This window comes from Pteropus medius, unplaced genomic scaffold (genome assembly GCF_902729225.1).
Source record: "Pteropus medius unplaced genomic scaffold, Ma_sr-lr_union100, whole genome shotgun sequence".
Classification (NCBI taxonomy): Eukaryota; Metazoa; Chordata; class Mammalia; order Chiroptera; family Pteropodidae; genus Pteropus; species Pteropus medius.
This window is the reverse complement of record NW_024354503.1, coordinates 1,653,832-1,669,911: the sequence shown is the minus strand read 5'-3', so window position 1 is coordinate 1,669,911 and position 16,080 is coordinate 1,653,832. Positions and strand designations below refer to the sequence as shown.

General features: G+C 39.8%; 1 protein-coding gene and 1 pseudogene across 4 annotated transcripts in view; one reads left to right on the top strand and one right to left on the bottom strand.

The window, feature by feature from the left end:
• Positions 1-4,581: 4,581 nt before the first annotated feature.
• On the bottom strand, positions 4,582-5,110 carry LOC120595975 (40S ribosomal protein S29-like; annotated as a pseudogene).
• A 2,993-nt stretch (positions 5,111-8,103) lies between these two features.
• Positions 8,104-16,080, top strand: part of USP48 (ubiquitin specific peptidase 48) — a 65,709-nt gene continuing 57,732 nt past the window's right edge. For 2 of the 4 annotated variants that reach the window (XM_039854697.1, XM_039854698.1), the window contains exon 1: positions 8,575-8,902. In XM_039854697.1, coding sequence (XP_039710631.1) covers positions 8,769-8,902 — 134 coding nt within the window. In that variant the 5' untranslated portion in view covers positions 8,575-8,768. Of the gene's footprint in view, positions 8,515-8,574; positions 8,903-16,080 lie in introns of those variants that run through there. The other 2 variants (XM_039854696.1, XM_039854695.1) reach the window with 2 other exon arrangements.

Sequence of the window (16,080 nt, the reverse complement as noted above, 5' to 3'; positions counted from 1 at the left end):
TTGTCTAATAAACAGCCAATATAGGAGAATATACATCATCATATATGACAATTTTACATATCAGGAGACCATGACTCAGCATGCAGAAAGATAAAACTCAAGAAGAAAAATACAATTAGGAAGTAGATACATCAACTAGAAGAATAACATTAAAAATTGGTTAATTGACAAAATATCAGCTAGATGGGTTCCCCCAAACAAATGGACATTTGGGCACAAACTCATCGATGAAATGATCAAGGGAGAGAGGTATTCCTAAAACAGCATATGCTAAAGCATTGTCAAATCTGCCATCAGGTGACATTTTAGAAAAGGGGTAAACAGCCTAAAGAGCTAGCACAGGATGAATCTGGTAGATAGACTATGTTGAAGCCATTACCGAGTCACAGGGAAAACAGAAATGCCTGTTGTGGATACTTCTTCAAGGTTGGGATTCACATACCAGACATACAGACACTTATTGGTGCCTATGGGTCTCCCCAGATAACAGAAAAAAAAAACAGGGAACCAATTTTATGATAAGGAAATGGGTTTAGGTTAGGAATGAACGCAATCATTTAGAAGAGCAATAAACGGAGATGTGATTGTGGGGCTCTGCGAGGGGTATCCACTCCTGATAGGATGATCAGGGAGACCTTCTCCGTGGAGGTGACACTTGAGCTGAGATCCGAAGGGGCCGGACATCTTAAGAGCTGGGAGAGAGCATTCTAGCAGAGGGAATAACAATTGCAAAGGCCCTGAAGTAGGAAATTACTTGGATGTAGTGACTCAAGCACAGTGAATGAGGTGACAACAATAATATGAGGTTGGAATTAGGATCATGGAGGGCCCTTGTATTAGTTTGTTATTATTGCTATAACAAATTACCACAGACTTAGTGGCTTGAAACAATTTCTAATTCTGGAGGTCAGAACTGGGTGAAATGGGTGTAAGCTAAAACCAAGGTGTTGGCAGGGCTGCATTCCTTTTGGGGGCTCTAAGAATTCGTTTCTTTGCCTTTTCCAGCTTTTAAAAGCTGCTTGCATTCTTTGGCTCCTTCCCCATTCAAAGTCAGCAGTTTATTATCTTCTTTGACCTTTCTGCCCCTGCCCCCCTTGCGCTTCCCCCCCCCCCCCCCCGTCTTATGAAGACCCTTGTAATCACATTGGACCCATTCAGGTAATCCAATATAATTTCTGCATTTCAAGATCTTTAACCTAATCTCATCCCTTTTGCCACATAAGGTAACATAGTCACAGGTTTTGGGAATTCAGACATGGACATCTATCTTGTTCTGTTTGGGCTGCTGTAACAAAAATACCATAGACTGGGTGGCTTATAAACAGCAGAATTTTATTTCTCACAGTTTTGGAGGCTGGGAAGTTCAAGATCAAGGCACTGGCAGATTTGATATCTGGTGAGAACTCCCTTCCTGGTTCACAGATGCCTGTCTTCTCACTATGTCCTCACATGGCAGAAGGGACTAGGGAGCTCTCTGAAGTCTCTTTTATAATTATGGGCACTAATCCCATTAACGAAGGCTGCACCTTAATGACCTACTCACCTCTCAAATGTCTGACCTCCAAATACTATCACATTGGGCATTAGGATTTAACACATCAACTTTAGGGGGCAAAAATATTCCATCTATAGCAGTATCTTTGTGTATGTGGGGACATTATTCTGCCTACTGCAGCCTTATGGGTCATGAAAAGGAATTGATTTTATTTAAAGTGCAAAAGGATGCAAAATGGAGTGATGTGATCTGATTTATGTTTACGCTTCTTTCTTTTTTATTGACTGGTATAGAAGAGAGCCCAGGACAAAAGCTGGAACTCCTTTTAATCACACCAGAGTTTATGTTAATGAGGTGACTGTAGGAAAGCCCCTAGGTTACCTAAGGATAGGGGCTGGTTTCCAGGGGAACTAATCATGATTAGAGGGCTGGAACTTTCAATTTTGACTTTTGATCTTGACTTTCAATCTTGAGCCCCACCTCTGGGGAAGGGAAATTGAGGGGCTGGAAATTGAGTTCAATTACCAGTGGCCAATGATTTAATCAAGTATGCTTATATAATCAAGCCTCCATAAAAACCCCAAAAAGATGGGGTTCAGAGAGCTTCCTAGTTAATAAACAGCGGAGGTGCTAGATGGGTGACATCCCCAGAGATGGTATGGAAGCCCTTCTCACATGTCTTGCCCAATACATTTCTTCCATGGGCTGTTCCTGAGTGACATCCTTTTATAATAAACTAATCCATAATTAAAATGTTTTCCTGTGTTCTCTGAGCCACTTTAGCAAATTAATTGAACCCAAGGGGGGTTCAGTACTGGATATGGAAACCTCCAGTATATAGTCAATTTGTCAGAAGCATGAGTGAGAACTTGGACTTTCAACTGATGTCTGAAGGGTGTGTGTGTGTGTGTGTGTGTGTGTGTGTGTGTGTAGAGTCTTGTAGGACGGAACCCATAACCTGTGTGATCTAATGCTATCTCTAGGTAAATAGTGTCAGAATTGACTTGAATCGTAGGACACCCAACTGGTATCAGAATTGCTTGATATATGGAAAACCCACAGATCTGGTGTCAGAAGTGGTGTTGGAGTGGAGTACTGAGGATAGAGATGACACACACAGGAATGAGTTTTCCCTTTACACCAGAATTTTACACCAGCAAAACCAATAGAAGAGGAGGAGGTGGCAAAGAGACTGAGAAGATGCAGACATTGAGGGAAGTGGAACACCAGGAGAGGACACTGCCCAGAAACAGGGGGAAGGACACTTCAAGATGGCAAGATGGCCATCTGTGCTGGTGATTGCGGAGAGCTGAGAACAGAGAGAGACCGCTGATTTTGGTAATGTGGAAGTCATGGAAACCTTGATAAAAGCAGCTATAGAGGAATGATAAGGTCATAGGCTAGATTGGAGTTGGTCGAAGAGGAAGTCAACAGAGTATAGACCTGTGCTGTCCACTATGGTAGCCACTCGCCATGTGTGGCTATTGAGCTCTTGAATGTAGTGAGTTTGAGTAGAGATGAGCTGTAAGTGTTAAATGCACAACAGATTTCTAAAACATAGGGTGCAAAAAAGAACAATCTCATTAATATATTAAAAATATTGATTTCATGTAGAAATGTATAAACATTTTGGATATATTGAGTTAAATATATTAAAATTAATTTCACCTGTTTTCACTTATTAAAATGTGGCTACTAGAAAATTTAAAATTACATATGTGGCTCATAATATATTTCTATGGGACAGTACTGGAGGTAGATACTGTTTTCAATAATTTTGCTGTGAAGGGAATCAAGAGATGAGAAAGAAAATGAGGCGTTTAACATTGCTGACCATTTCCATCTTCTTGAAACTTCCCTCCCTAAACTTCTGAGATACTCGATTCTTCTGATCCTCCTTATATCTAATAGATGTTTCTTCCTTCTAGGGCCCTCACCTTGTTTGAGAAACTTATTAGGTGAAGGAGCAAGCCATGTGGCTGTGCACTTGTAAATGTTCCAGGCAGAGGAAACAGCAGATGCAAACGCCCTGAGGCTGGAGGCTGCTTGGATAGTTATGGGACAGGAAGGAAGAAGGCAGTATTGTTGGAGCAGCAGGAAATGATGTCTAGGTGGTAAGGTATAGAGAGGAGGGCCTTTGTCACTTATTCTGAATGAGATGGGAAGTTCTGGGAGATCAGTGAGCAGAAGAATGTTCATCTATGACACCTATAAAGGGTGTTAAAAAAAAAAAATTGGGGGGGGGGGGAGCGGGAGGTAGATGGGATGAAAGGGGTCAAATATGTGGTGACAGAAGAAATCTAACTATGGGCAGTGAACACACAACACAATATATATATATGTATATATATATATATATACACATATATATATATATACACACACACACACACACATGCCTTACTGTTGAATTGTACACTTGAAACTTATTGGCTCTCTCATTGCCTTTACTGTCTCTCACTGTCCCTCTCACTCTATGGAGTGTTATCCCTTTTCTAATAAACTTTCCTTTTGACTCTAAAAAAAAGAAAAAGAAACTTACTGGATTTTGTTAATCGATGTCACCATAAAAAACAATAAAATTTTTAAAAAATGAAAAAACCCCGCAAAATTCAGCTGAGAAAACTTGAAGATCTAATTGGCTTTCTTAAGCAATTCATGAATCAGGTAGCATCTGATCTAGCAACTAGAAAGCAGCTCCCAGAGGTCCTACAAAATGGAAGGCTTTTATAGGAAGAAGGGTGGGTCAAGGGAGCTATTAACAAAAGAAAAGAATTATTTTTGGTTGGAGACATCTTTTTTTGGAGGAGGATGTGAATGGGAAGGGTTTTTATCATGCAGATTGCCTCTAAGGTGTGTATGTGGGGTGGCGGGGAGGAATGGAGAGGGCACAGGTGACAGATTACCTCATTGGTGTTGACCAGAAAATTCTAGACCAGTTGATTGAGATTGTTTCTGGGAGAGGTTGAAAATACAATTAAATCTTGTATTAAATCTAGATTTGGTATCATGGGCTTTAGCATGAGTGATGCCATTTTGGATCTGTGGTTTTGTTTTCTCTTCAAGAAACAAGGGTGAAAGCAGGGAGACCACTTGGGAGTTTTTATTTTATATACAAAGAGCTAGTATTGTTTCTGCAGTAAGGTAAACGTCTGGAAAGACTCATTTATGGAAGTTCACTCAGTCCAACTTAATGAAGCCTGTATCTTCGCATACTGATCGAAACACTGGCGGCACATATTGAGGCTCTATTTCCAGATCAGACAGCGTGGGTTTGAACAGATGTGGCAAGAACGAGACCCCTGGCCAAATATTCTTGGATGGCTCCAGTACAGTTGATGACCCGCCTTGCTCTCTCGGAGGCAACGAAGCAAAAGGGACATTCTGTATATATTTTAAAGGCACAATTGACAGGATTTGTAGAAGGATGGGAATGTAAGAGAAAGATAAAGTTGTGTCCAAGATTTCTAGAAGGATGGAGTTGCCATCTGCTGAGGTGGGAAAGATTACAGAAAGATATCTGGCTGCAATTGGGGGTGAAAGTAGAATAAGGATATGTTTTGGGCCTGTAAAGTGTGAAATAGCCATTGCACATGGAGATGCCAAATAAGCATATACAAGTCTGGCATTTTAGGAGCGAGGTCAGGTCTGGAGATATGAATTTGGGAGTCATCAACACACAGCCGGTATTTAAAACTATGGGAGGAGATCAGATCACCCAGGGAGTAAATGTAGAGAAGAGATCCAAGGACAACACTAGGCCACTCAGGTTTACAGATTAGAGAGGTGAGAAAGAACCAGCAAAAGGATAACAAAAGGGAACGGCCAGTGAGTGATAGAAAACCAGGAGAATGTGGTGTCCTGCAAATGAAGTGTTTCCAAGAAGAGAGAGTGAATAACTGGGTCCAATCTTGTGTATAGGTCAAGTAAAATAGTGTGAGCTTACCGCTGGATTTAGCAACGTGGAGGCCACTGGTAACCTTCTTGTGAATAGTTTCAGGGTTGACAGAGATAAGATCTTGATCTGGAATGGATTTAAGGGAAACTAGGAGGAGAACTGGAGAAGAGTATAGACAACTCCGGGACTTTTCCTATAAAGGGGAGCAGAGAAATGGGGCAGTGGCTGGAGGGGGATGTGGGAGTCAAGAGAGGGTTCGTTAAGTTTAGGAGAAATTACAGCATATTTGAATGCTGATGAGAATGATCCAGTAGAGATTGAAAAATTCATGATGCAGAAATAATATATCCACCAAAATTCAGTAAGCCAATTAGCCAGCTCTGGCTTCTGGTGTCCTCACATGGATGTCCCTGATGGACCTGAAATGCATTAAAAATTGAAATCATCGTCTCCCTTCTAAACCTACACCTTCTTCTGTAGTTTGTCTCACTTGGTAGTGTTAAAATACAATTGAGTAAATTTAAAGATCTAATTGACACTATTAAATTACTCATGAGTTGAGCTGCGTCTCATCTAGCAAATAGAAGGGAGCTCTGAGTAGTTGTACAAGATGGAAGGTTTTACAGGCATCCCTCAGAGATAGTGCAGTTTCGGTTCCAGACCACTGCAATAAAGTATCACAATAAAGCGAATCATCTTTTTGTTAGTGGAGAGTCTTGCCTTAAATTTGTAAGAAAATGCAACGTCTCTGAAGCACAATAAAATGAGATGTGCTTGCATAGGCAGAGAAGGTGGGACAAGGAAGTTAAAAGTTATTTCAGGCAAGGTCACCTTTCCTTAGGAAAGGCAAGGGATCTTCAGGTAGATTCCCTCACTAGGGTTGACTAGGGTATTCCAGGCTGATTGGTTTAAAATTCCATTCCTGGATCTTGAGATTTTCATATTAAGTAAGTCAGACAGAAAAAGAACCATATGCTCTCACTCTTATATGGGATATAAAACTGAAAGCAACAAACAAACATGACAAACAAACAGACTCTTGGGACAGTAGATTAGTTACCAGAGGGAAGGAGGGTGGGAGGAGGTAGATAAGAGTTAAGGGGGTCAAATATATGGTGATGGAAGGAAATTTAACTTTGGGTGGTGAACACACAATGGAATATACATATAATGTATTATTGAATTATACATTTGAAATCTATATGATTTTATTAACCAGTCACCCCAACGACTTTAATTTAAAAAATAAATAAATAATATTCAATTCTGGGAGAGCCTGAAACTGCAATTAGGCTAGGTACAGGCATATCTGGGAGCTATTGAGGTCTTGGTTCCAGATCACTGCAATAAAGTGAGCTGTAATCTTTTTGCGGGTGGAGGGTCTTGCCTTCAATTTGTAAAAAATACATCTGTGAAGCGCAGTAAAGCAAAGCACAATAAAATGAGGTATACCTGTATTAAGTCTTGGTGGGGCTTACCAAAAGTGAATCCATTTGGGGTTTGTTTCTTTTTAACAGTAGAAACTCTTCATTTAATTACCCAAGTTAGAAAAAACCTGCTGATAGCAGTGACAGCACCAACTTAATAATATTCAGTTTTATCATGTGCTAAGTGAGGCAATGGATGACAGAAAAAGCTGTAAGCACTTAGGGAAGGGCCATGACCCAACTTTAAAGTCAAGTAACAGAAAAGTGAACCGATATTGATTAGATCAACATCATCAACTTGCAGCCGTTCTATGCCCTAAATATCTTTCAAATTTGTCCCTTCAACTCCATGCCTATTACACTGCCCCAATTCAGGCTTTCATTATCTCCTGCTTGTATTACATGGATAGTTTGACCTTGATCCAGAGGAAGTTACACAAAATGCAAATCTCCATATCATTCACCAGCTTTAAACTTTTCAATGAGTCTCAGATAAAGGCAGTCATGGCCTGCCTCTCAAGCCTTATCTCTCACCTCTCTCAATCTCAGAATTAGTGGTTTCACACCAAGAAGTTTCTCTCTTCTGTGCCTTTGCTCCTCACTGTTCTGTTTCTCTGGAATGGAGCCTATCTTCTACCCTGGCTAAATTCTACTCATCTTTTAAGGGTAGCCTTCAGTTACCTCCTCTGGGAAGCCTTCTCCAAATACTCCAACCCTTTCAAGGCTGGAAGGGGACCTTGCTTCACCTCTTCCCCCTCCCCTCAATGGCAGGGGCCACGTCTTATTTTCATCACACTTTCAAGATGTTTAATGAATAGCACACATTAACTTCCAGTCCAAGGTTACTTAGCTGGTAAACTGTTGAGTCAGAAATCATCCCCCATAGGGCTCTCATTCAAATGTAAACTCCTTAAAATCCTCACTCAAGTCATGCCCTTTAGTTTTCAAAACAGTCTAATAAGGCTATTCTTTATATCCTGGGGCAGATGTTGCAAAAAGGAACTGTTTTTAAACCCGGGAGCTAGAGAAGAGCTTAACGAAAGAAACAGAAAATCATCATATAGAGAAAACAGTAAGGTGGGTCGGCCAGCTGCAAAGACGACCTTCCAGGCCAGAGAAACCCCGCCCCACCATGCACCCGCGTGCGCCTCTGCACAATCCGCGGCACACCAAGGCCCCCACCTCCAAGACTACAAATCCCAGTGTGCCTCTAATCCAGAGTGACGGCCCCGCAATGCATGCCGGGACATGTAGTACAGTTCCAATTCAGGAAAAGCCCAGAACGTAGCGTGACGTCAGGAGGGCTCGGGAAAGGAGTCGGAACCGGTCCAGGCTCAAGTTAAATCTTCCTTTAGAGAGCTTTGTCTGGTTTCTTTGGTGACTCGGTTTCAGGTCTCACCCCGTAGTTCAGCGGACCTATATGTGCGTTGAGTAGCCTCTCGCGTGACTCCTTCACGGTTAAAGGAGAAGTACCAGAGGGCAAGAGTAGGCAGCCTGGTGTCGAGACGCCAGCTTGTTAGAGTAGTGGTACGCAGGACGCTACCCTGGTCTGGGGCTGAGACACTGCTTCCGCAGCAGCACCGGTGAGGACGTGGCAAGACAGCCTCTGGACGACCGCTTCCCTTTCCTCCGCTCGTCTGCCCTGAGGAGCGGGAGGCGCAAAGGCAGCTGGGAACGCGCATGCGCCTACCGCGGTGGGGAGTACATCTTCAACGTCTGCGGTAGTGGGGGGGGGTGCGGTGTCGGGTGTCGGCGGCGGCGCTTTGCGGCCGGTCGTGCGGGTCGGGCGCGGGCGGGCGCGGCGGCAGTGGCGCGCACAGGTGATTGACTGGCCAGCTGGCTGAGGGAGCGCCTGGTCCTCATCGCTGGCAGGTGGCGGAGTCCATTTGGGCGGCTGCGGAGGCAGCAGCGGCGGCCCGGCTCGGGAGGCGCTCCTCCGGCCAAGGCCATGGCCCCGCGGCTGCAGCTGGAGAAAGCGGCCTGGCGCTGGGCGGAGACGGTGCGGCCCGAGGAGGTGTCGCAGGAGCACATCGAGACCGCCTACCGCATCTGGCTGGAGCCTTGCATCCGCGGCGTGTGCAGGTGAGGCCCGTGCACCGGGCCTCGCGCCCCTCTTGCGTCGGACCATGGAAAACCGGGGCGGGGGTCGAGTTAGGGGAAAGAAGAGGGCGTCCGGATGAGTGCATCTTGCAGGCGTGGAGAGGAGCAAGGTGGAGGCTTCCTCCTCTTCCGCCGTCCGGGCAACCTGGGAAACACAACCTTCCTAGGCTCTCTGGCACGGAGGTGATGCTACTGAAAGCCCTTTAGAAAGGGTTCTGGGTTCTTATTTAGAAGATGGCGGTGGAAATGATTCAAGGCAGGAGCTGAGAGCTTAGCAAACGTTGGTGGTTGAATATCTTGGCCACGGCTCGGCTTTTTCGTTTGTAAAAAGGGAACTTCTTCCAAGTGAGCTTCATCACAGCATATCTTGTATTAGTGCTGACGCCAAAGGCTTGATCATCTTAGTATTTTTGATGGGGTTGCTTTGGAAAAACGTATGGTTAACCTACGTCATCTGTGCCCTTCCTCCTCCTGTTGACCTCCCTTCTCGTTAATCTAGCATTTTTCAGCCTTTTTTTTGGGAGGGGGGGCGGCTGTTCTGACTCTACACCTCTCTACCAAGTACGAAGTTTGAGCTGTGTAAGTGCTGTCCTCTACTTCTCCTTAGCCCTTGAACCCTGCCTTTTCTTTTAGATGGAATCCTTTGGCATTATGCCTGTCTATTCTGTTTTTCCACCTTTTAACACGGGAGCTATAGTTTTTGTTCCGGAATGTTGTTGAATTGACTTGGCCAAGCCGGGCATGTCAGAGGCCGCTTTTCGGCAGGCATCTAGTAAAGGCTTTCTGGAGGTTTTACATTCTGCAGCGGGATCCAGAAGGAATGGAAGTCAAGGTCTCAGCTTTGCAGCTTAAAGTCTAGTTTGAGAAGGGAAACAAGTTAGGGAGCAAACGAATCATTCTAAGCTTTGGGCGTCGGGCTCACAGGAGGGCAAATCTGACTCCAACAGTAAGTACTGGAATGACAGAAGTCTGTGTGTAATAGAATTTATTAAGCTTCAGCCAACTTCTCAACATAATTAGGTTCCAGAGTAACCAAAGTAAACTCTTTCGCTGTAATAGTTCTGAATTTAACAGAAGTAAAGGAGTAGAAATTGGTTGAGATAATTATGAGGGGGATGTCATAGAGAGGCTGACTTTTAAGCTGCAGAGTTTATATCTAAGCATTTTAAACTACATTGAGATATAATTCATATATCATAGGACTCACCAATTTAAGACGTAGAATTCAGTGTTTATTTGGTATATTCACAGGGTTATTCAGCCATCACCACAATCTGGTTTTGGAACATTTTGGCCCCCCTAAAAGAAGCCCATCAGATTGGAACTCATTCCTCCCCTGTACCCCCTGCCCTCCAAGCTTGAGGCAATCACCTTCTTCCTATTTGCCTATTCTGGGCATTTTATGTAAATAGAATCATACAATATGTGGACTTTTGTGTCTGGCTTCTTTCACTTTGTATAATTTTTCAAGGATCATTCATGTTGAACCATGTATCAATATTTCTAAGTTGTTGTGTAAAAATTATGTAAAATATACAACAAAATTTAACCATTTTAAAGTATGCAGTACAGTGGCATTTATTACCTTTTACAGTGTGGTACAAGCATCACCAGACTTCTTTTTCATCACCCTTAAAGGAAACTCCATATCCATTAAGCAGTCCCTTCGCATTTCCCCTCCCCCACCCCTAATCTTTCTGTCTCTGGATTTCTCTATTCTGGATATTTCATATAAATGCACTCATATAATATGTGGCTTTTTTTTTGTCTGGCTTTCACTTAGCATAATGTTTTCGACAGTCACCCATGTTATAGCATGTATCAGTACTTTATTTCTTTTTATGGTTGAATAATATTACATTGTTTGGATATACCACATTTTGTTCATCAGTTGCTAGACTTAAACCCTTTTTCCTAACTTTGAGGAATAATTGATAAATATAATTGTATATATTTAAAGTGTAGGATGTGCTGATGCGATACAAATTATGGAATGATAACCCTGGTCAAGGTAATTAACACATCCATCACCTCACATGGTTAATTAACTTGAGGGACGTATCGGCAGTTTCTACTTTTTGGTTATTGTAACTGTTGCTATGAACATTCGTGCACAAGTTTTTGTTAGAACGCCTGTTTTCAATTATCTCAGGTATATACCTAGGAGTGGAATTGCTGGGTCTTGTGGTAATTATATTTAACTTATTGAGGAGCCGCTACACTGTTTTCCATAGCTGCTGTGCTATTTTACATCCCCACCGACAATGCACGAGGGCTCCAGTTTCTCTTCAACATTGCTAACGCTTGTTACTTTTTTTTTAAAAATTACCGCTCTAGTGTGTGTGAAGTGGCATTGTGGTTTCGATTTACATTTTCCTAATGACTAATGAGTTGAGCGTCTTTTCATGTGCTCGTTGATCATTTTCATTTGTTTTTATTGTCAAATCTTCCATTTTGTGTGTGCACCTACCACATTTTATATATCTGTTCATCAGTTGATGGACGTTTGGGTCATTCCACTTTTTGGTTACTATGAATAACGCTGTGAACATTTGTGTATAGGTTTTTGTGTCGACATTTTGGGCAAATTATTTTCAAAAGTGGCTGCGCACTGTTTTGCATACAAAGTATGAAGATTCCAGTCACTCCGTGTCTTTACACTGGTTTTTGCCTCTTATAGTCATCATAGTGGGTATGAAGTGGTATCTCATGATTTTGATTTGCATTTCCCTGATGACTAATAATGTTGAGTATCTTTTCCTGTGCTTATTGGCCATTCATATATCTTATTTGGAGAAATGTCTATTCAAGTTCTTTGCCCATTTTAAAATTGGGTTATTTATTTTTTCATTGAGTTGTTAAGTTCTTTCTATATTCTGGATACAAGTTCCTTATATTTGCAAATATTTTCTCTCATTCTAAGGGTTTTTCACTTGTTTACAGTACAAAAGCTTTTTTTTTAAATTTTGATGTATTCCAGATTCTCTCTCTTTTTTTTTTTTTTTGGTTTCTTGTGCTTTTGAAACCACACCTAATCTGAGGTGCAAGCAATTTTTATTTAAATATCAAAAAGGCTTTTTTTCCTACTTACTTTTTCCTTTTGATTAAGCATTTATTCTCACTCTTAGCAAGAAGAGATTAAAGAATTAAATTAATAGTACCATTAATATCTTTTTATATTTAATTTGTTATGAGTTGCCAAAGCTGAAAGGTATTTAGCCATATTCAAAGAATAGATGAATCACGACCATATTTATATTTCCAAAACTGCTTAGGACATTCACAGGACGAAAGCAGTGTGTACTAAATTCTATATCCACAGAATTCTGCAAGTATTTTGTGTCTTAATTCTTAAAACTAGGCTTGTTTCCTAACAGTGAGGATAATAGTCAAGTAAGTTCCTTGCAGTAAAACTGGTGGATAAGGGCTGTACATTTTTCAGTTTAATCCATATTGTTAAATAGCCCATTGGAATGATGGTTCTACCTTACATTTCTTCTGTCAGTGTGTAAGAATGTCTTGTTTCCTCAACCATTACGAACACTATGTTAATTGTGCTTTTTGATCTGATAGGTGGAAAATGGTGCCATGTTAATTCCTTTTGTGACAGTTAAAGTTTTGATATGAATTTTCAAAGTCTGTATTATGTCTATTTTGTTCTCATTACATGACTATTATAAAATTAAAACTTCACAGAAATGTAATGCATTCTAGTGTCATGCCAGTTTAAAAACCCTTGATGAGGACTGCTAGGCCTCACTTTTAAACTTTTATCAAGCTTTTCCTCATTGATAATGTTCCAATGACACCTTCCTCTCAGCTGGTTTACATTTTCTCTCATTTTAATTGTACTGGTCTCTTTTGCCTTGCTAACTTTCCCGGGTCCTCTGACCAAATCAGGGGACCTAGTTTTTGTTTTTATTTAAAAAAAATTAATTATCGCAAATTTTAAGTATGCACAGAAGTAGAAAATGGTACAATGAACCCCCATGTACCCATTACCCAGGTTTAACAGTTATTATTATTATTTTTTAATATTGTGCATTAGCTTCAGGTGTACAGCGTAGTGTTTAAAAAAATTTTTTTTTGCACCTACAGCACCTGGTAGTGTTTAGACATTTATGTAATTTACGAAGTAATCTCCCATACTAGTCTAGCACCCATCTGACACTATTCATAGTTACTACAGTGTTATCGACTGTATTCCTTGTGCTGTGCTTCACATCTCTGAGACTATTTTATAACTACCAATTTTTACTTAATCCCTTGGCCTTTTCACCCAGCCCTTCCCTCCAACCCCCCTCCCATCTGGCAGCCATCAGTTTGTTCTCTCTGAGTCTGTTTCTTTTTTGTTTGTTCATTTATTTTGTTCTTTAGATTCCATGTGTAAGTGAGATCATATGGTATTTGTCTCTCTGTTTTATTTTCACGTAGCATAATACCCTCAAGTTAACAGTTATTGGCAGAAGATAATCACTTGTTTTATTTTCATTGCATGCTGTACTTTTACTACTTAATACAGATTAAATCTAGAAATTAATTTAATGCATGTTACTGGTTTAATAGATGTTTTGTGTTCCCTGTGTCTTTGTTCTTGTTCATTGTTTTGTATCTTTCTGCTGCCTGGCACACTTAACACTTTGAGAATACTTTGTCCTTAATTTTGAATGCAAGTGAAGTCCCTCCTTATTCTCAGGCTCATAGCTAACCATTGTTAAGATAGTATAACTATTCTTTGATTTTTTTTCTTTCTGTGTATTTGTTAAATTCAATACTGTTTATTGGATGCCTGTTATATGCCTTACTGGAATAAGTATTCATTCTTTATTCAACAAATATTTTTGTTACCTACTGTGGGCCTGTATTCTAGAGTGGTTCTTGGATAAAGACCCAGAAGTTAAAGTTCCTTCATGTGACATATATTTTAGAGAGAAGACAGATATAAGCAAACAGTATAATTGTTATTTTCCAAAAAAAGAGAGTGTCACAGCATACCTTTGTAACTTGTTTTAATTTGATAATATATCTTTTTTTCTCCAAATTAGTGCATGTATCTGTGCTTTATTATTTTTAATAGCTACGTGATATTTCATTGTGTAGAGGTAGATATGTTATAATTTAATCAGTTCCCTGTTGATGGACCTTTGAGTTTCCGGTTTTTGATACTGCATCTGTGCTGCTGTGAACATCCCTATTCATTTATCTTTGTTGAGTCAGCATTTTCACTAGGTTGCAAGATGAGGATTCTCTGAGGTAAAGGGAGCTATGACCATTTTAAATTTTGTTAGATGATAAAGTTCACATACCATTTAACACTGCCACCTATATTCACCTTATTTCCCACCCCAGGCATTCTTATGTCAGACACCAATCTGATTAGTGAAAAATAACATTTTATTTTCATTTGCCTTTTTTTGCTAGTGGCATTGAACATCTTTTTAATTTGCTGGCTATTCGTATTTCTCCTGTGAATTGTATGTTTTGGATTGTTAATTATTTCCTTAGATTTTTCAAGAGCTTATTGAATATTTCTATTAAAGATATTTTTTACCAAATTTTTTTCACTGTTTTTTTTCCCATTTGGTGCATTAAAACCCATATTTTTATGTGGTCAAATTTACCAGTGCTTTCCTTTATGGTTTCCGGATTTCCTAACTCCAAGATTTTGGAAGTGTTCACTCATGTTTTGCTTTAGTACTGGTGGTTTCATTTTATGCATTCAATCTTTGTCCTTTTAGCACTTACTTTGATTTAAGGACTGAGATAGGGATCCATCTTTATTTTATTTATTGCAAAATGGCTAATCAGTTTTTTAAACCACTTACTGAATAGTCTTACACACACACACACACACACACCTGCCCCACTAGTTAAAAAGCCACCTTCATTATATGACAAATTCTTATATGAATTTGGGTTTCTCAGCCCTATTCTCTGCTGTTGATTTCACTGAGTATCCCTGTACTTGGATCACAGTTCTAAGTGCTTGATAATATTTTTAAAATATCTGATAAGGCAAGACCTTCTTAATTCCTCTTAAATTTTTTCTAATGGTTCTTAAATAAAATTTATTTTTTATGTACAGAAAGGTACACAAATCGAAAGATTTACACTGGATGAATTAGGAAGCATTTTGATCGTATATCTACCAACAAGATTATGTAGTTGCTAGAATTCCAGAACACCCTCACCTCCCATTTTCTGCCTCCACCTGATCAGTACCATCCCCCTTCACAAAAGTAACCACTACCCTGACTTTGGATGCAACAGATTATTTTGCCTATTTTGAATTTTGTATACAATTAATTATGCATTGTAGTTCCTTCTGTGTCTGGCTTTTGCTCAACATTGTGAGATTTGTCTTCATTGTGGATAACAGTAGTGTGTTTATTTTTAGGGCTGCGCAGTATTCCATTCTGTTACTATGTACTTTATCCTTTCTACTGGTGATGGCATTTAGAATTTTTCCAGTATCTGGCTATTATGAATAAAGCTGCAATGAACATTCTTTTATGTATCTTTTGGTGCAAAGAGACCCTTTATTTTTTGCAAATCCTCTACACCTCATTTCCCTCGGCTTCTGCCATTTTGTTCTAATTATTAAGAAAAAAATAGCCTTCTATTTGGGACAGCCTTATAAAGAAATGGAATCAAACAAAAGTTCATGTATGGTCTAAAAATTATTGTTTTCTGCATAATTTTTAAAGAAATGTCTATAATCGTTTTTAGTAAAACTAATTGAAATTTAGGTTCCAGGATGACACAGTATGTTTTTCTTGTGACTTCATGTATGTGATATATTCACCTGTGTGCACTGTAATTTGAGAAGCATGGATAAGGTAAAATGAAATATAATTACATTAAGTTTGTAAGGAGTCTGATCTCAATGCTGACTTGATGAACTCATTTCAATTAAAAGCCACTACTGGAGAACAGGGTTATAATATTTTAATATAATTATTTTTTATTTTTCTATATGTGCATAAAATATGTTATAACTGCATTTTGTATAGGTGCTTTTTAATTTAATATTAAGACTGTTTCCCTAGGACATTATATAGTTTACAGAAGTAATTTCTAATTATTGCATAATATTCCATATGACATATCCCAGAATATTTAACTATATTCCTGTTGGGCATTTATCTGCCTGGCTGCTA